The following is a 21,311-nucleotide window of genomic DNA, read 5'->3' on the forward strand; positions in this document are numbered from 1 at the left end:
TCCATGATATCTGGAATGAAAAGCTTCCAAAACATATTCTTCAGTTGTTTTTCAGTCATGTTTGACTCTTTGTAACCCCACCTGAGGTTTTCTTGGCAAAGATATTGGAGTAGTTTGCCATTTTCTTCTCCAGCTCATTCTATAGATAAGGAAATTGTGGCAAACAGGGTTAAAAGACTTGGCCAGGGTCACACAGCTAGGAAATGTCTGAGGCTAGATTTGAACTCAGGAAGATGAGTCTTCCTGCTTCTCAGCCCAGTGTTCTATCTGCTGTGCTACCTAGCTTTCTCAAAATATATGAAGAGACATAATAGGGAACAGGAGGAAGTATATGTTATATATTAATGAAGTATATACTATATATTAATATATATATACATACATACATATATATATATATATGTATATGTATGTATATATTATCCCCATCAACCTGTCTGCTACTGGGGTTGTCCTGAGGATTCTTTCAGGGAGCCTACAGAAGATGTTTGCATCTCAATACTTCTATTCAGTTTTATAGAATAGTAACAAGATAGTGACCTGTCACAGGACTAGGCCTATTTGAACTATTTTCAAACCAAAAGGAAAAGAACAAGATAATGATAATAATAATACCAGCTACAAAACAGCACATTACTCAGGCTTCTGAAGTGTTTTAAGGCTTATAATGTACTTTCCTCCAAAATTCCTACAAGCTGAGTAGTAGTGAAGGCCAAGATCCTACAACTAGTAACTGACAGCGCTAGGATTCAAACTTGGGCTTCCTGACTCCAAATTCAGTGCTCTTTCAAAGACATCACAGTGATTTTGAACCCTTTTCTGTGAAATAGCAGTCAATGCCCCTTTGTTGTTCAGTCATGTCCAACTACACATGAGAAAACTGAGGCAAAGAGGATCAAATTACTTGCCCAGTGTCTGAGGCCAGATTTGAACTCATTCCTCCTGACTCCAGGAAGTGCTCCACCTAGCTGCCCCATCTATTTACTTCTGAATGAACAGCTTGGGTGAATGGTTAGGCCTGAAGAATGAGATAGTACATTTCTTAAATTTATTCTCCATAATGTTAACCAAGATTGTTTTTTTGTCCAACTGATTTTAGTTCCCCTCTGTTTTGCATGCCTTACTGGTCCCTAGCCTAAAATTAATCAAGGCACTGAGGCCTAGACTTCTTGGGGTTTGAGTGGAGGGGAAAAGGATGAGTTACCTGGATGGGAGAAATATGGCTCTATGTCAAGAGATGCAAGCCTTGGGGCAACTAGGTGGCTCATTGAATATAGCTCTGGCCTTAGAGTCAGGAGGACATGAGCTCAAATCCAGCCTCAGACACTTAACACTTACTAGCTGTGTGACCCTGGGCAAGTCACTTAACCCCAATCACCTCACCAAAAAGCAGAGAGAGAGAGAGAGAGAGAGAAGAGAGAGAGAGAGAGAGAGAGAGAGAGAGAGAGAGAGAGATGCAAGCCTTGTGAACATCTACTTCCTTGAGGAAAAGCTTGGATCAGACTGAGTTGATCAGGGATTCAGGTCAATGGAGGATTCTTTTCTCTCTCTCTCTCTCTCTCTCTCTCTCTCTCTCTCTCTCTCTCTCTCTCTCTCTTCTGGAACCTCTGGAATTAAAAAGGCCATAAGTTGGGGGGGGGGGAGGCGAGGAGGGAGAAATTGGACTAGAAAATCTAAGAGGAAAATCTAAGAGTTGAGCTGAAGTAGGGAGGCAGTATGATGTGAGAAGATACCTGTGTGAATTTCAGCAAGTTGCTTCCCTGCTCCAGTCCTCAGTTTTTTACTTTCTAAAATGAGAGGGTTGAAGTTAAGTTCTTAACTGAGGATTTTCAAACTCTGTGTCTTTAAGTTATATTTCAGTACAATTGGTTTCCTTTATAATACCATGTATTTTATTTTATGCATTTAAAACATTCTGAGAAGGAGTCCATAGGTTTCCCTGGATTAACCAAAGGGTCCATTAACCAAAAATTAAGAACCCATGGATTAAGATGATCTCTGAGGTCCTTTCTGGCTCTATATTGATCTAATTTAGTTGTCTCCCTGGGATCTGTGGTTGTGAAGAAAGTTCTTTGTAAACCTGGAAGCTCTATATACATGTAAAATATCATGTAACCCTGCCTCACTGGGGAAGGAAAGATGAAGAGGAGGAGGAGGAGGAGAAGAAGGAGGGAAGGATGAAGAAGAAAGGAACCGGAGCCAGAGTTGACTGGTCAGTTTAAGTGGCAGCGTTATTCATGGACCCTCATGAGAGAAGGAATTCTCATGGCCCAATGGAAGTGTGTTGTTGTTATTTAATCATTCAGTCATGTCTGATTCTTTGTGACCCTGAGGACCATGAGATTTTCTTGTCAAAGATACTGAAATGGTTCAGTGTTTTCCTCTTCAGTAGGTTAAGGCAAACAGAGGTTAAGTGACTTGCCCAAGGTCACACAGCTAGTAGGTGTCTGAGGCTGGATTTGAACTCAGCTCTTCCTCACTCCAGGCCCTATCCACTGAACCACCTAGCTACCTCCAGGAGTATGTTTACCATATTCCAATCCCAAGTCTATTGATCACATTACCTTCCTTTCCTGTGCACTCACAACTGTCTTTTGGGTCTACCTCTTATTAGGCTTTGATAATAGCTTCCATTTGTATTGCATTTGAACCTTTCAACAATCATTTGAAGAGGGAGTAGTACAGCTGGTATCATTTCCATTTTACAAATGAAGAAACTGAGTCTCTGCGAGGTAAAGTGATTTGTACAGCTCATAGGTTAGATTAGTAGATTAGGTTATGGAGTCAGCAAACGAGAGAGCAGAGAATGGAATTCAGATCTCCTGACTCCAATTCCAAAACACCCTCCTGTTTCCCAGCAGTGATAGTAAGTTTAGAAGAATTCTATCTTTAAATGTAATTGGAAAAATGCTATTAAAATGCAAAAAAAGAACAAATACTTTGTAAATTTCGAAGTTCTATATAACTACCATTGTATAGCACTTTAAGGTTTGCAAAGCACCTTAGATAAATTGTCTCATCTGATCTTCACAACTCTGTAGGGTAAGTGCTATTTGTTGTTTGGTCGTTTCAGTCCTGTCCAACTCTCCATGACCCTATTTGGGGGCCTTCTTCTTGGCAATGATACTGGAGTGGTTTGCCGTTTGCTTTTCCAGCTCATTTTACAGATGAGGAAACTGAGGCAAACAGGGCTAAGTGACTTGCCCAGGGTCACACAGCTAGTAAATGTGTGAGGTTGGATTTGAACTCAGTCCTCCTGACTGCAGGTCCAGCACTCTATCCATTGTGCCACCTAGCTGCCCGTCGTGGATGCTATTACTACCCCCATTTTGCAGAGGAGGTAACTGAGTTTCAGAGAGGTTAACTCAATTGCCCAGGGTCCCAAAACTAGCAAGTTGTGAGATGAGTTTTTACCCACACTTTTCCTGACACAAGGCCATTGTTTTTTCCACCCATGCCATGCTACTATAGAAACATATTACTATTACTATTGTTGTTGCCCAAGGTTACAAAGCAATTTGTTGGATGATCACTAATATGTCACAGTCTAGGACAATTTAAGCCATAGGATATTCCCTCAGCACAGCAGTCAGGTTATTGTCTGAGATTCTGTCCACAAAGCCATGGTCCTACCACATCCTATGGCAGGAATAGGGAACTCTATCGTAGAGGATGCTTAGGACAGAGTCAAGTGATTCTCCAAGCCTCCGATCATTAGATTGGAGAACTGGAATCATCTTTAGAGATTGTGCATTATTATTCAGTCTTGTCCAATTCTTTATGACCCCATTTGGTGTTTTCTTGGCAAAGATACTGGAGTGGTTTGCCATTTCCTTCTCCAACTCTTTTTACAGATGAGGAAACTGAGGCAAACAGGGTCAAGTGACATGCTCAGGGTCACACAGCTAGTACGTGACTGACGTCAGATTTGAACTAAGGAGGATGAGTCTTCCTACCTCTAGACTGGATACTCTATCCATTGTGCCACCTAGCTGCCCCTAGAGATTGTGCAGCTAAGTTTCTTACTCTTTTTCTTATCATGGACCCCTCTGGTAGTCTGGTGAAGCCTATTCTAGGAATAATATTTTTCGATGCATAAAATAAAATACATAAAATTCCAAAAGAAACCAATTACATTGAAATATAGTTAACTAACTTTTAAAAAGCAAGTTTGTGGACTCTGGACCAAAATATTAGTCTGCATGCAGCTTTGTCTGTAAATTTCAAGCTATTTAGTTAATATTGTAATGGCCTGGCTCTGATCCTTTTTCTCCTCAAAGATTCTAGTCCTTAGTTCTTCACATCAGTCTCCAGTGTTCCCATTCCCCTGGACAGGTCTGATAGGGTGTCACTAGGGAGCATGAAGTCTTGTGGGCAGGTTACAGTAGAATAAGGAAATGGATGCTTCTTCCCTCCCCCCCCCAAATCCCCTTGCTCTCCTCCCATTTGGGGGCCAAGTGGTAAGGGAAACATCTTGCGATGAGATGGGCCTCTCATTACTAGGCTTAATATACTCCAGGGGAAGATCAGGTTTGGGGGCTCACCAGCCCAGTGGCTATTTTGGAGGTATATGTGTCCCTGGGGTCAGTGGGAGTCAGGGCATAAAAGGAAGAGACTGACGTTAGCTATATTCCCTCAGCTCAGCATTAGCTCTCCAAGTTCAGTGAGAATGCTGTGACATTCAGAATTGAGCTCAGCCCAGCCAAAGGAGAGAGACTGAGTATGGTGGGGCTGTTGGGGAGGGAAAAGAGAATTATGAAAGGGAATCTGGAAAATGATGCAGCCAGGTCTTCATTTTCTTCGTTCTCCATGGCCTGCAGGATAAAGGCCAAACTCCATATTAAATTCTAGGCCCAGGGAAGGCCAGATCCCTGGACACGCAGGATGGCAGAGAAAAGACAGAGTGTCCATTTATCCACACCCGTGTAGAAATTGAGGAGTAAGAGGTTGAAAGTAAAACCTCGCTGCTCATCATGGTTGTTGTTGTCACTGTTGCTGTTTGCCCTTCAAGGACCAATGACATCAGGAGGGTGATGCCTTGACTTGCACGTGAATTGGATTTGAGTGAGGCAGAGCAGTGCAAAGTCTCTCCCCCAAATAGGGTCACAGAGAGTTGGACAGGACTGAAATGACTGAATGACAAATAGCACCTTACCTTACCGAGTTGTGAGACAATGAGACAATTTATCTAAGGTACTTTGCAAACTTTAAAGTGCTACACAATGGTAGTTATATAGAATGTTGAAATTTACAAAGTATTTGTTCTTTTTTTTTTTGCATTTTAATAGCATTTTTCCAATTACATGTAAAGATAGCTTTCAACATCGATTTTTGCAAGATCATGAGTTTCAAATTTTTATCCCTTCCTCTCTTCCCACCCCCCAAACGGCAAGCAATCTGATGTAGGTTCTACATGTGTAATCATGTTACACATATTTCCACATCAGTCATGTTGTGAAATAAGAATCAGAACAAAATGGAAAAACCCATGAGAAAAAAAGAACAAAAGACAAAGTAAAAATAATATGCTTTGCTCTGGAGTCAGATGCCATAGTTCTTTCTCTGGATGTGGCTGGCGTTTTCCATTATGAGTCTTTTGGGATTAACTTGGATCATCGTATTGCTGAGAAGAGCTAAGTCTATCAAAGTTGATCATCACACAATGTGACTGTTAACTGTGTACAGTGTTCTCCTGGTTCTACTCACAAAGTCTTTATTTTACAACAGTCCTGTGCAATAAATTGTGCGTGTGTTATTTTCTGTGCAATGAGGGAGTTGGACCTTTGAAGTCTCTTCTTACTCCAATGCTACCATCCTATTTCACAAATGAGGAAATTGAGTTTCAGAGAGATTAAATTAGTTGCCCAGGGTCACATGACTAGGTCATGGGGAACCAGGATTCAAACCCAGGTCTACTGACTCCAAGTCTATACCACATTATTCCTCTTGTGCATGGTTTGCATTAGATGGCTACTAAAGTCCCTTCCAAATCTCAAATTCTTTGATTCTATAAGGCAACTAGGTGGTGCAATGGATAGAGTGCCTGGCCTAGATAGGAAGATTTATTTTCCTAAGTTCAAATCCAACCTCAGACACTTACTAGCTGTGTGACCCTGGGCAAGTCACTTAACTCTGTTTGCCTCAGTTTCCTCAACTATAAAATGAGCTGGAGAAGGAAATGGCAAACCCCTCCAATATTGCTACCAAGAAAACCCCAATGGGTCACAGAGAGACAGACACAACTGAAAAAACTGAACAACAAGAAAGTCCCTTCCAAATATCAAATTCTTTAATTCTATAATTCTGTGAAATCATTTTTCCTTCTTCCTTTGGCTTCAGTTTCCTCTTCTGTGAAATGTGAGAGCCCAATGAGATGATTTCTATCATTTTATGATTGTAGGGCTGGCCAGAGGCTTTTAAAGGTAGCTATTTCACCATGAGAGTGTGGCAGACTGGCTCCTAATATCCCTAAGGGTACAATCGAGGTTTCCCTGTGTTATGAAATAAAAAATGATGTTACCATTTCTTGATTCTCACTAGTGTTTGGGTCCTCCATAAGCCATCATCACTCAGGGAATAAAATCTGTGTCCTGGGTCCCAGCATTCCCCCTTTTCTCTTCTTCTTAAAATGGGACCCTTTGTTTTACTAGCCTCAGAGAGAATTCAGGGGAATGATTATACACAGTAAGGAAAGACACTGGTCAAGTGCCTTTAATTAGCTCAGCATAATTTTAGTTAGACTGCAAGGATGAGGGGATTGGCTAGATCAGGGCTCGGGAATCTGTGGTCTCGAGGTCACCTGTGGCCTTCTAGGTCCTAGGGTGCCACTTCTGACTGAGTCCGAGTTTTACAGAATAAATCCTTTTATTAAGATTTGTTCTGTGAAAAAAAACCAATTTGTTCTGTGAAGTTTAGATTCAGTCAAAGGGCCACACTTGAGGACCTAGAGAGTCACATGTAGCTTAGAGGCCACAGGTTCCCTACCCCTGGGCTAGATGATCACTACAATCCTTTCCAGGGGAGAACACAGCATAGAGGAAAGAGGACCTGAATTTGAATCCTAGCTGGCCTATTTATTCACTCTGTGACTTTGGGCACATCACTTCATCTCTCTGAGACCTTGGTCTCATTTGCAATTTAAGAGAGTTGAAACAGATAATTTTTGAGGTCTCTTTCAGACCTAATCTTCTCAGTTCCCCCTAACTTGGACTTGGCTTTCTCAGTGTGAGACTTGTACCTTTTGACCATAGCTTCTGCAAAAGCAGATTTAGGATTGCTTTCCTTTGACTATGACCCTGTGATGCCCCTTATGAATACAAAAGAAGAGTGAGAACTGGCTGTATACTCCACCCCCTTCCTTGGAACTTGATGCAAGATGGCTATTTAGTCATTGACAATGGAGGAGAAATCACAGACTGGAGATTCCCATTGAACTAGAGCCCAGAAGACAGCTTAGGTGCTTGGCAGGTCAATTCCAGGGAAAAGCTTTCCAAGATGGTGGATTCTCTACAATTGTTTGCTAAACAAGCAGTACTAAGAGATGGAGAGAGAGAGAGAGAGAGAGAGAGAGATGGATGGACAGATAGACTAGATAAATAGATGTATGGATAAACAGAACAGATAGATAGGCTAGACTACATAGATGAATGGATAGACTAGATAGATAGATGGACACAGATAGACTAGATTGATAAATGGATAGAAAGACTAGATAGATGGATAGACTGGGTGGATATATAGACTAGATAGACACAGATAGGTAGACTAGATAAATGGATGGATAAATAGGAGATAGATTGGAATACATGCCAGGTACTGTGCTAAGTGTTAAGGATATGAATATAAGCAAATAAAGCAGTCCCTATTCCCAAGGAACTTACATTCTAATGGAGGAAGACAGCATGTAAAGGGGAGCTGGACAATGAGAGGAAGAAGAAGGATACTCAGATGAAAGGAAGGATGCTGGTGAAAAGACAGGGAAGTCTAGAGAGAATGGAGCCAGGAATGAAGTGACCATGGCCTGCGCTATAGTGGTCTGAGCTAGGGATCTACTGATCAGCGGAGTGGGCCTCATGGGAGAGGTATCTCCAGGGTGGGGAGACTGCTGGCAAGGGGATGAGATTTGGGGAAGAAGAAGAGCTGGGGGTAAAACCAAGCTGGGAATGCAGCCAGCTCATCCCCCCTGCAACTGGAACCACCCAGCTAGAAGAGACCCAGGCATAGGGCAGGTAATATTCTAGGAGAGGGTACCCCCAAAGCTGGGAGGGAAGAGGAAAGCCACCCTTTCTGCTGTGAGGCATCATCTGCAATGGTGCAATCATTACAGTTAATATTTATATGACGTTGTAAGGGTTACAAACCCATGAGATAGGTAGTGTGTTATTATTTCCATCGAGGGAAACCAAGGTTGAGAATGTCTGAGGTCATACAGCTCGTAATCCTTAGATCCAGGAATGAAAACCAAACCCCTTTACTCCAAGTCCAGACTCTCCATTACATCATGTTACATAGTCATGGGACTATCAACTTTGGTGGCAGGTACCAGTCAGGAGCAACAGGTGCCAGCCACCCTTGAACCATGGATATGAGAGAAAAAAGTAGAGAACAGAGAAGGTCTGCTGATAGGGACGGAAGTAGGAGAGGCAGCCTAGCATGATGGAAAGTGTACTGGATTGGAAGTCCAAGTCACAGCTCTGTCAAAAACTAGCTGTGTGACCTTGGACAAGTCATTTCCTTTCTCTATACCTCAGTTTCCTCACCTGTAAAATGAAGGTGAACCAGATGACTTTTGACATTTCTTCTAGCTCACATCTTGTAGTTGAAACTGAAGGGAATCCTCTCTGGGTTCTTTGGGCAAAAGGGACTACGAGCATATGTTTCTTTGGCCATAGCTGCATACTGACCACAGTCAGCACCAGCATCACTCAGAACAAAGAAGAGCAATGAAGTCAAAGATTCTGATCTTCCTTAAGTTATTCCCCTGGAAAGGAGGGAGTGTGGAAAGAGTGGAAAGAGCATTGGCCTTGAAGTCAGAAGACCTGGATTCAAGTCCCAGGGTTGATCACTGCCTTTGGTAGGTGACCAAGTTGCTTCTCTCTGGGCCACAAGAGGGAGTTGGACTAGATAGTCTCTATAAGATCTCTCCTAGCTCATGGGTGTCTAGTGGTGCAGTGGATACAGCACTGGCCCTGGAGTCAGGAGGAACTGAGTTCAAATCCAGCCTTAGACATTTACTAGCTATGTGACCCTGGTCAAGTCATTTAGCCCCAATTGCCTCCCCCCACAAAAAAATACATATATATACATATATATATATGTACATGAAAGAAAGAAAGAGCTCTCTTGGTTCAGACTTCCTATTTGCTGCTTGATTTTCATGAGGCCCTTGGGTCTGGTCCAAAGGTAGGCACCTCGATGGAACTAGAAATTTGTGAAGCCAAGCTTTTGGCAGTCATTCAGGATGGGATGCCCACCCCCAACAGGCTACGTCCATAGTTGTTTCCAGGCCACCAGGCAGAATGTTCCAGGGAATTGAATTAATGCTCTCTTCCTGTCTGGAAAAGAGAAACATAGGTAAGTTCCATCAGCAGACACAAATTGCTTTTTTGGAGAGTTCCCTCTTCGCCTCTTCACCAATTGGGTCTAGATTCTTCAAGAATGGGGTTTGGGCCAGGCCTAGGTCCCAGGCTCAGTTGTAATGTTTCTGGGTTTCTGGGATTTTCGATCTGTGGGCTTTCAGAACATCACCAAGGTATACGGGCAACACACAGATATCTGCAAGGGACAAACATATGAATTTTTGTTGTTGGGTCGTTTCAATAGGGTCTGACTCTCCGAAGATATTGGAGCAGTTTACCATTTCCTTCTCCAGCTCATTTTACAGATAAGGAACTGAGGTAAACAGGGCTAAGTGACTTGCTCAGGGTCACACAGCTAGTGTCTGAGGCCGGATTTGAACTCATGTCCTACTGACTCCAGGGGCGGCTCTCTATCCACTGCATCACCTAGCTGCCCACATATATGAATAGACCTTGCATATATCAGAAGGTCTTACAGATACATGGAGGCTGCTCAAGTTTGAGGCATTGATGGATGGAAATAGCTGAATACTCAAAGGACCCAACCAGGAAAGTTAAAACTAGGAATGTCTAGTACCTGGAGCAAATTCATTTGAGTGGGAGCAGGGGAAGACCCCAGGCTACACCATAGCTGCCACTGAAGAGGTTGGGTGTGTCCTGGGTTTCCATGTGGGATGGGTCCCTGGGCTAGGTGGCAAGAGACGGGCTGGCAAGTCTTGACAGTAGCAGTGGAAAAAGGCAAGTCCCCAGAGATGAATAGAAGCCTGCTGGGGGTGGGGGTGGTGTGCAGTAGGGAGAGAGGTACCCTGGGGGCAAAATCCTGCTCTCCCCTATTTAGTTTTAGCTCTACAATGCAGTAGATTTTTTTTGGGGGGGGAGGGTAATCCAATCTAATTCCATAGGGAGTGGTTTAGGGTGAGACTAAAGTAGCAAGGGTTGGGAGGGACCTATATATTTTTATATGAAATCAATAACATAAAAATTATATGCAAATTATCATTTGGGGTAAATGTTTTCTCAGGAGAAAGTTGGTAGGAAGGTAAGGGATCTGAGGGTAACCTGTCCCAGAAGAAGCCCAGTATTTTTTATTATACTGTACAATATAGAATTTGACCTTGATTTTAAGCATTCCAGATCTTATGGAATTATGAGCATCATTGTTTCTATTTGTTAAATGGGAATGCAATACTTACCTTAGAGAGCTGTTTAAGGAAAATACTTCATAAACCTTAAAGTCAAATGTGAGCTTTCTTTATTATTAGCCCTACCTAACTTTTTGCTTTCTTGTGTTTTTTTTTTTAGGCAGTTGGGGTTAAGTGACTTGCCCAGGGTCACACAGCTAGTAAGTGTCAAGTGTTTGGTCTGAGGTCTGATTTGAACTCAGGTACTCCTGACTTCAGGGCTGGTACTCTATTCTCTGTGCCACCTAGCTGCCCCACTTTTTGCTTTCTAAAAGGATTCACTATGGGCTTTCTTTAAATAGCTAGCTTTTCTAATGCATTTAAAAATATAATTTGGTTTGCAAAAATTTGATTAACTAAAAATGTATGCAAGCCTTTTACATAAAGTAAATTCCATGTGCATTGAAAAAAGCCACCTCCCTAGCTAGCCCATGGATTCCAGAGAGCCAGAGTCTCCTGGGCCCTCACTTAGTACCTGATTCTTTCTCCAGAGGTCACGATGGATGAAAATTTCTCCTCCCAGGTGAAGAAGATTGGTCTGGCTATGGGGACACCCCTATCAGACAAAGACATTGACATGCTGCCATCAGACATGAGGCACCATGGTAAGGCATGGGAGTTAATGCAGATTAACCATTCTCCTTAGCTGTGCTCCACGCAGATCTGGGGGAGAGCAGAACCTGCACAAGGCATCTCTGTATTCTCTAACTAAGCCAGGTTTTAAAATTGCCTGTCTTCTTTGTGTTACTGTCTACCTTATACCTCTGTTACATGGGACTCAATCTATCCCAAAATACATAACAATGTGGGGTAGAGAGCAACATCTTTTGGCATTAAAGAAATGTGCATTTATTGGGGTGAGGGGGAAGTGTCCTATTTTGTATTCTTCCAGTGCCGTGGACTAGTCCCAGCTTTGGGCCCTCATCCCATTCCCCAGCACTAGTGGACAAATAATTGCACAGCCCCCAAGGTGGGGTATGGGGAGAAACTAGAATCCCATGTTTACCCCATTGGTTGGCAGACCTGGCGTCTGGCTGGTTTGTTAGATCATAGGTTCCTGGAACTCTGGTGTTAATAGCCTTTCTTCAGGCCATTGGCAATAAGTGACATCTGGCCTATACTTCTGTTCTTCTCCTAGGCACCCAATGCCCTTCCCTCACTTCCTCTCTAGAGCCTCTATGCACCAGGAAGGGACCTCAACCCTGAGCTTCTTCTCTGGATCTCTTTCCTTGCCTGTTCGAGGCTGGTGTCTCAGTTGGGCCAACCATGAGCCCATAGCTCCAAAATACCCTACCCCATCAACTAGAGACTGGGAGCATTAGATCTTCTGTGACTGCCACCACCTCCAATCTGCCTAACAACTACCCTGCCCTATCAACTCTCCCCTCTGTGGCTTGAAAGAAAGCATAGCATATTGAAGGGGCTGAGTTTGAACCCTACCTCCAACTCTTCTAACCTTGGGTAAATCTGACCCTATTTCTTCATATGCAAGATGGGAAGGAAAGAAACAAGCATTTATTGTGCCTACTCTCTTACCTCATTTGATCCTCATATCTACCCTGACAGGTAGGTACCACGGGCATACCTCGGAGACACTGTGGGTTTGGTTCCAATGAAGTGAGTATTGCAATAAAGCAAGTCACGAATTTTTTGGTTTCCCAATGCAAGTAAAAGTCATGCTTGCACTATGCTGTATGTAGTATTAAGTGTGCAGTGGTATTATGTCTTTAAAAAAAACAATGCACATACCTTAATTAAAAAAGACTTTATTAGGGTAGCTAGGTGGCACAGAGCTCCAGCCTTGGAGTCAGAAGGACCTGAGTTCAAATCTGACCTCAGACACTTGGCACTTACTAGCTGTGTGACCGTAGGCAAGTCACTTAATCCTGATTGTCTCACCAAAAAAAGCAAAAAAAAAAAAAAGACTTTATTGCTAAAAAAAAAAATGCTAGCCATCATCTGAGCCTTCAGCAAGTCGTAATCTTTTTGCTGGTGGAAGGTCTTGGCTCAATGCTGATGGCTGCTGACTGATCAGGGTGGTGGTTGCTGAAGGTTGGGGTGGCTGTGGCAATTTCTTAAAACAAGACAACAATGAAGTTTGCTGCATCGATTAACTCTTCCTTTCACTTGAACACTTAAAGGCCATTGTAGAGCTATTAATTAGACTAATTTCAATATTGCTGTGTCTCAGGGAATAGGGAGGCCTGAGGAGAGGGAGGGAGACAGGTAACAACCAGTGGGTGAAGCAGTCAAAACACACACGATATTTGTCACATAAATTCACCACCTTATATGGGCACAGTCCATGGCACCCCAAGACAATGACAATGATAACCTTAAAGATCACTGATCACAGATCAACATGATAGATATAATAATAATAATAATAATGGAAAGGTTTGAAACGCCACAAGAATTACCAAAATGTAACACAGAGACACGACACGAGCATGTGCTTTTGGAAAAATGATGCCGATAGATTTGCTCGACGCAGGGTTGCCACAAACCTTTTATTTGTAAAAAACAAAACAAAACAAAAAACACAATATCTGTGAAGCACAATAAAATGAAGTGTGCCTGTATTATCCCCATTTTACAGTTGAGAAAGTTGAGGCCAACAGAAGTTAAGTGACTTATCCAGGGTCATAGCAGCTAGTCAGAGTCTCAAGCCAGATTTGAACTCAGGTTTTCCTGAGTCAGGACCAGCCCTTTATTCACTATGCCATCTAGCTTCCTCTAATGGAGATACTAATATTTGCACTGCTAACATGTATTATGCACCATTATTATTCTAGGCTCTTTCAACTACAACAGATTCTTTGAGTACATGCAGAAGTTCCAGAGCTCAAGCCAGCAGGAGGAGATCATCCGGAAATCCTTCCAGATGTTGGACAAAGATAAGAGAGGCTTCATTGAGTGGAATGAGATCAAGGAAAGGGCAGGGAGTGGCCCTGGGCCCCATCCTTGTCCCTCCCTTTGTCTGCCTTCTCCTCCACTCTTGGGAGCCCTCCCTCGCCTCCTCTAATCCTAGAATCTTGGACAGTCTAAGCCAGAAGGGAGGTCAGCTATCATCCAGGACAACCTCTTCATTTTTCAAATGAGGTCCATAGAAAGGCAATGATTTGCCCAAGGTCATGTAATCATTTAAGTGGGCAGTCATTGTTGGAGCTGGGAGTAAAATATGTCTTCAGACTTTCTACTATGCCCCACTGACCCCACCAAGGCTCTGTGATAGGTGATACCCCTCCCTCCAAATTGCACAGCTATAGTCCCCTCCCTTAGGGCTTAAAAGTTACACACACTATTGATGTCGAGGGGCATAAAAAAGATTCACAGATAATGGGAAGGGAAGAAAATGTGCAACTGGATAGGAATACATTCTCTCTCTCTCCTTTTATTGTCCTTTATCTGTTCTTCCTACCCACATAACTTCCCTTCTCCTGTCTCCTATCTACCTCTGTATACCCAGGAGGACAGAACAAGAAAAACAGGCATTGCCCCATTCTAGGCTTTTCTCATCTGATCACTCACCATCCCCAAGTGCCCTTGGCTGTGTCCACAACCTTCTCTGAGAGTAAGAAAACCAACAGACAACTTAGATCCAAAGCCCTGAGAACATCCCATACCTCTATACTCCAGCTATTCCAAAGCTTCCCATTCTCTGAGGTCCAGGGATCTCTGCTCCACAGGTACATCCTGTCCACGATCCCCAGTACTGGCCCTGTAGCCCCCCTGACAGATGAAGAGGCTGAGGCTATGATCCAGGCAGCTGACACAGATGGAGATGGACGGACTGACTTTGAAGGTTGGTGGTATGGGGACTGAAGGGAAAGAGGTGGAGCAGACCCTGGGAGTGATGGTGAATAGGGAAATGAGGAGACAAACTAATTCCCAGTTCTGCAGTGAAGGCACTGCCTGCTCAGGGCGCAGGGTCCTCCCAGCCTAGCCTCTACACCTCTCTGTGATTTACATGTCCCCAGAGCACATCTGCCTAGCTGTCACAGGACTGCAGAACTGGGATATACCTCGGAGGTTACTTAGACAAATAAATCCCTGCCCAAAGGATAAATCTTATTTACAACACCCTCTATAAAAGGTCAGCTAGCTTCCACCTGAATGCCTTTAGAAAAGGGAACTTAGTACTCCTGAGGCAGTCCATTCCATTGCTAATCAGCTCTCAGTGTCAGGGAATCTTTCCTTATGCTGACTCAAAGTCTACTTTCCTGTAACTTCAACTCCCTGGTCCTAGTTATCATCCTTAGGACCGAGCATTCATTCAAGAAACATTTACTAATCACCTACTATGTGCGGAACACAACGCTAGGCACCGGGGGTGATACAAAGTTTAAGCAAGATATCGACCCTGAGGCAGCTAGGTGGCGCAGTGGATAGAGCACCGGCCCTGGATTCAGGAGGACCTGAGTTCAAATCCGGCCTCAGACACATAACACTTACTAGCTGTGTGACCCTGGGCAAGTCACTTAAACCCATTGCCTAGCAAAAACAAGCAAACAAACAAACAAAACGAAAGACATCGACCCTGACTTCAGAGAACTTACAGTCTAGAAGGTGGATGTGATGTATACACAGTTAACTCTAATATGTGAGTTTATTAAATTTTCTGAGCCTCAATTTCCTCATATGGGGGAGAAAGGAAAGAAAGAAGCATTTATTGAGCATCTACCATGTGCCTGGCACTGTGTGAAGTGCTTTACAAATATTACCTCATTTGACTCTCACAACAGCCCTGTGAGATAGGTGCTATTGCTACCCTCATTTTACAGTTGAGGAAACTGAGGGAGACAGAGGTTAACTGACTTGCCAAGGGTCACACAGCTACTAAGAGTCTGAGGCCAGAGATTTGAACTCCCATCTTCCTGAGTCCAGGATCAGCCCTCTATCTATTGTGCCATCTAGCTGCTGGACTACCTTTGTGATGAATGGAAAACCCTAAGAGACAGAGTTTCTGGGTAATCAATAATTTATTAATTAAGCTACCTGGCAGCAATAAATTGATGGTCAGTGGTTTCTCTTGGTAACCAAAGATGACCTACAGACAGCCTGAAAGTTATAAACAATCCTTGAAAGGGAATGCCCTTGACAAGTGAAAATCAACCCTGATTGGTGGACATTTAATGAGGAGGTGGGCTAGAAGTCTTCAGCTCCTCCTGCTGAGAACATAGCTTGATCATGAGACTCAGCCACCTCCAACAATACAGACGGGGAATCCATCTTCATCCAGACCACTCTGGTTGGTTTTCTCCTTCATAAGTTAGATCACCCTAAACTCTAATGGAGGGGGTACAAGGATAGGGACTCTTTTCCCAGGGTAAGAACTTGGATTCTGATTATACTGTAAACAGAAGTAAAGTCTCCTAGTTGGTTGGGGTCAAAATTGAAGAGCATGTTCCTTGAGGGTAGGGGTAATTTCATCTCTCAGTCATGTCCTTTAGAGACTGACTTTTTAACAAGAACTGGGCCTCAATGAAGAAACTGAGGAGAAAAGCTTGGATCCCAATTTAATAATTGGTTATTAATATAATAGTAAAATAATTTCTCTCACCTTACAAGGTCACCATTACCAGCAAAAGAGAATGCGCACTTTAAAGTGTTGTACAAACATCAGTTGTTGTTATTATAATTATAATTATTATTATTGTTGTTATTATAGAGTTGTAAGAGAAATGCTATCTGAAGTTCATGGGTGAAAAGCATTATTGACAGATGAGATCAGGAAAGGTCTCACGAAGGTGACAGTATTTGATTTGGGCTTTAAAGGAAGGAAAGGAGTTCAACATATTTAAAGTAGAACAATCTAGTCATGAGGATTGGGATAGATTCATGGTCCTGTAGACTGAATAAACAGGAGTAATGTGAGATAAGACACCAGGTTTTAGAGGTTGGTCCTTGAATGTCAGGCAAAGGAGTTTGAACTTGGGAGGCAATAGGGAGCCATAGAAGACTTTTTGACCAGGGGGGTGACATAGACCCAGGTGAAAGGACGGCATAAAGTGCTATAAAGTAGTGGTGTCAAACTCAAGTAAAAGGGGTGGGGCACATAAAGATCCTTGCAAGGCCTCATATTGACTTAGACAACCACATATTAACATTCTCTGTGTTCTACTGGGTTTTATTTATTTTGTTAAATACTTTTCAATTGCTTCCCCATTGGGGGCACCAAGATCATAATTCTTAACCTCCATACACAAATGGAGGAAATGGACAATATATGCTGGGGTGAGGACGCTTTCTCTCCTGTGTGGGCAGATGGAGTGAAGGAAAGACTTGGTTGTTTTGCGTCTCCTTGCAGTCCGATTTTGGTAGCTGGCATGGAGATCTGCTGAAGCCTTTTTAAGTGGAGACATTCCTCTCACTGCCTACAGAGTGGTCAGGCTTTTGCCAGGGCTCTTGGGTTTGGAGACCTTGCAGGCACTTTCAGGAGGCACCTCTTTGTTTTCTTCTCTGCTGATCTGTGGTTTAGCTGGTTTGGCTGCCCCTCTGCTGATCCCTTTGCTTTGGTTGCATTTTTTAAATTTAAATTTAAAATTTAATTTAATTTTTAAAATGTCCTGCCCCTGTAAGTCTTCCCACCTTAAGGACTCAAGAATTTTCACCTGTTAACACTAATGCTTTTCACCCAGATATACAGTCTCTGAGGAAATTTCTTCCAATGAGCAATGCTCTCTGAGCATCATGGAGAATGAAGTCCTGGGGACATGCCTAAGCTTATTTCTTTTTTAATATGTTGGGTCCAGTGCGCCAGTGGATTTTCTGGGTAGAGATGTCCTGTAGGTATTTAAAGATGTGGTCTGGAGCTTAGAAGAGAATTCATGACTGGAAATAGAGATGTGGGAGGGGTCTGCAAAGAGTTTAATGGGATAGGAATGAAAACATTTGCCAAAAGAGAAAGTTGAGAGAGAGAGAGAAGAGGGAGAGAAATAGAACGTTTAGGGTTCTGGAAGAGGATGAGGAATCGTAGGAGACAAAGAAATAGCCATTTAAAGGGTAAGAAGAAAACCAGGAGGATGTGGTGTCTCTGGAGTCAAGAGAAAGGAAAAAAAAAGATATTCAGTAAGAGACAGTCAAGTACTATAGAGATAAGGAGGAGGATGAATACTGAGAATAAAAGACCAATGGATTTGGTGATTAGGTCCTGATTGGTGACCTTAGAGACTAGTTTCAGTAATGTCAGGGTTGGAGTGGGAGGTAGAAAGGATTAAGGCTAGGAAAGAATAAGTAGTGAGGAAGCTGAGGCATAAGATGAAGATAATTTTCTCAAGGTTAACAATGAAGGAGAGAAGAAAGCTAGGAGGGTCAAGGGAAGACATGTTTTGAAGACTGAACATGTTGGTAGGCAGACGTGGAAGAAGCCACAGGCAAGGGAAAGATGGCTTGAAAGATGAATGAAAGAAGAGGGATGATGAATGGAGAAAGGGGTCTCAGGTCAAGAAATTAGCCCTATAAGGATAACACTTATGTTAGAGGGAAGTAAGAGATAGTAGGTGATGCTGCTAAGTAGTCCTGAAGAACAGGGCACTGAGGGAGCTGTTCTCTGATGGTTTCAACCATCGCAGTGAAACAGAGAGCTAAGGCAGCTGCTTTAAGAGCAATGGTTAAGAGTGCCAGGGAAGAGAGGGAAAAGCTCAGAACAACTGCTGCAGGCAATGAGATAAAGAGCTGATAAAACAGGATTTTTAGAGCAGCAGAGAGGACCCAGCTAAGCTTATGTATCATAAATCTGAAGTGGATGAAATTAGCTCAATCTTTTGACTTTCCTCCACTGACAGATAGATACTCAGCAGCCCTGGAGCAGGAGCAGAGAAATTAGACAGTGGAATTTTCTTAGGGATGAGGATTCACAGGACAACTTTTCAAGTTTTCCAATTCAATTAGATTCAACAAATACCTATTAAGCCTCTGCTATGAGCAAGGCCCTTCTGATGGTTATCATGTACTGCAAGTCTTCTGTTCTCCAGGCTAAACATCCCTATTTCCTTTCAACCCAATCCTCCTATGTCTTGGTTTCAAGTCCCCTCATCATCCCAAAATGCCCTGTCTGAATGTGTTCCCGTTTATCTCTTCTGAAATACAGAACCCAAGACCGAATGCAGTACTCTTGAAGTACTTGATTAGAAGAAGATATTTTATGCTGATCAGCTGAGAAACATATTCTTGTCCCTGCAGGACAGAATCCCTGAATAGCTCTGAGGCACCCAAGGGTCACCTCCTGGTGCTCCCCATTGGTCCCAATGCCTCTGCCTTGGTAGAACCCTAGCCTTGACTCTCCTTGTACCATTCATTGGCTGTGGTTGATGAAGAAGCTACTAGGTTTGGAAGCCAGGAGGTAGCTCTAGGACTAGCAACAGAGAGATACGCTCCCTGAGGACACTATCTCTCTAGATTTCAGGAGGGATAAATAGCTGCCCTTTGACCTTGATCAAAGCCCTTTGATTCTGTTCCCTCTATAACTGCCAAGTTATCTCACCCTGGGGGTTTTCATGTATTTACAAGTTGTGCTGTGGGTGAGTTCACTTTAATCCTAAAATCATGGTGCCCTAGGACCTTAGAGATAGATCATCCATCTATTTGGTCTAACCCCTTCATTTTTACTAGCTCTCAATAAATATTTAGTAAGTGGCTACTATGCGTTAAGCAGTAAAGATTGAAAGAAAAAAATCCCTACCCTTTAGGAGCTTCCATTCTACTGGGGAAAGGGAATACATGTACACAGATAATAATAAGATAGAGAGTAAAGGAGGCAAAGGAGAGATCAGAGCATTCTAAGAATATTTGAGGAGACAGAGTACTTAATGTCCCTTCAATTAAATGAACATTTATTAAGTGCCTACTGTGTACAGGGTACTTTCAGGCTCTGCAACTAGATTTTTTAAGGTCCTGGGAAGGAGAGGAGAGATAATAGGATCACAGATTTAGAGATAGAAGAGAACTTAAGATACCTTGTCCAATCCCTTTTTTTTTTTGAGAGATGAAAAAATTGAGACCAAGAACAGCTTAGTGACTTGCCCAAGATCACATGTGCACCGAATGGTAAAGCCAGGATATGAACCTGGGTATCTGTCTCACAAATGGACAGAAGTTTTCCAATCCTGGACGTTTGGGAAAGTCTGAGTCTTGTATAGGGACATGTCCACCATCGTCTCCTTCTAGGCAACAGGAATACTACTGCATAGGTTCCAAATCCATTGCTCTTTCTCCTGTACCACACAGCAGTAACCCTCCCCATGAGGTCCAATATAGAACACTGACTATGTGACATGCTACTACAGGTACACAGAGTCCCTTTCTGACCTCTCCCATGGACATCCCTTTTCAGGTCTCAGTATCTTTATTCCTCTCTGGCCATTTGGTCCAGTGGGGAGAGAGCTAGGTTAAGACTTAGAAGACCTTGGAGATCCCAGGTCCTGCCTTTATGACCTACTCACTGTGTATCACCCAGCTTTTCTGAGCCTCTACTTCCCCAGATGTAAAACAGGCATAATGATCCTTCCCTCTCTCTCTCTTTTGATGGGTTGTTGCAAGGACCAATAAGGTATAATGAGGCTTTGAGAAAAGATCATATAACATGAAGTATCCATTATCTTTCCTTTCTCCCTTCAGAATTTTCTGACATGGTCAAAAAGGAGAAGATTCCAAAGAAGAAACAGAGAGAAGACAGACCTCCCCCCTCCTCCGCCCCCGCTGCTCTTCTCCAGAGTGCATCCAGTCCTACTTACCTTCAGCTTTGAGAAAGTTATTGGGTTGAACCTGCACACACAGTGGGCCAGTGAGCCTGACACCCACTGGTGATAAGTACCAAGGCAGGAACAAGTTTTATCCTGGAAAACAGAATGTTAGCCCCTTGAGGGCAAGGATTGTCACTTGTTTTGGCCTTTGTCTCCCCAGCACCTCTTAGCGCCTTATACACAGTAGGCATTAATAAATGTTTGTTTAATTGAATGGAATTGAACAAAGGAGAAGATTGGTAAGTGAACCAATTTAAGTACAGTTGTCCACGTGCTCTGTACATACCCACAGCCAGCCTTGGGGCTAGGTCCAAACCTGCCATCCCCATGGCTCCTAATTCATGCCACTAGTAGCTAAAGGAAGGACAAAGACTTCTTATCAACCTGTTTCTGCTTTTCGTTCTTCATCCCTACCTCCCATCCTGCCTCTAAGACACACAGAAGGAAAGCACCCAGGATTAACCAGACTTCTTAGTCCCCCAGGGAAGAGTTGGAAAGCTTTGATCAAGAGCCTGCTTTTAAACTCATCCAAAACCACTGGAAGCTGGGGAGCCCATGATGGGTTCAGGAAAGAGGCAGAGCCTCTCCTGTGGATCCTGGTCATTAGCCACAGGCGTACGCCTACCCCAGGCTCGCTGGCCCCGAGCAAGCAGCCTGGGTGGTACCTCTCACTGAGACACCCCTTTCTGTTCACTTGGGGTAGGGTGGAGAGTCTGCAAGAGTGGAAGGGAAGGAAGAGCACCTTCCATATTCCCCCACACCTCCATCTTGCTGCTCTAGCATCTTCTAAACAGCTCTCTCCACACTGC

The 21,311-nt window shown here is 43.2% G+C and overlaps 1 protein-coding gene across 1 annotated transcript; it reads left to right on the plus strand.

Annotated features, from left to right (window-relative positions):
* The first annotated feature begins 11,258 nt into the window (after positions 1 to 11,258).
* PVALEF (parvalbumin like EF-hand containing) lies at positions 11,259 to 20,505 on the plus strand. Its single transcript, XM_021000810.1, has 4 exons — positions 11,259 to 11,364; positions 13,555 to 13,690; positions 14,449 to 14,564; positions 20,378 to 20,505. Exons 1-4 carry the CDS (start codon positions 11,259 to 11,261, stop codon positions 20,503 to 20,505), a joined length of 486 nt encoding a protein of 161 aa, XP_020856469.1.
* The last annotated feature ends 806 nt before the right edge of the window (positions 20,506 to 21,311 follow it).

This window comes from Phascolarctos cinereus, unplaced genomic scaffold (assembly GCF_003287225.1).
Source record: "Phascolarctos cinereus isolate Bilbo 61053 unplaced genomic scaffold, phaCin_HiC Scaffold_5;HRSCAF=322, whole genome shotgun sequence".
NCBI lineage: Eukaryota > Metazoa > Chordata > Mammalia > Diprotodontia > Phascolarctidae > Phascolarctos > Phascolarctos cinereus.

Bases quoted from the DNA above. Each gene is read 5' to 3' on its own strand.
- PVALEF (XM_021000810.1), top strand. From the start codon at position 11,259: ATGGATGAAAATTTCTCCTCCCAGGTGAAGAAGATTGGTCTGGCTATG. The intron at 13,691-14,448 runs GGAAAGGGCAGG...TCTGCTCCACAG, and splicing joins ATTGAGTGGAATGAGATCAA to GTACATCCTGTCCACGATCC. The intron at 14,565-20,377 runs GTTGGTGGTATG...TTCTCCCTTCAG, and splicing joins TGGACGGACTGACTTTGAAG to AATTTTCTGACATGGTCAAA.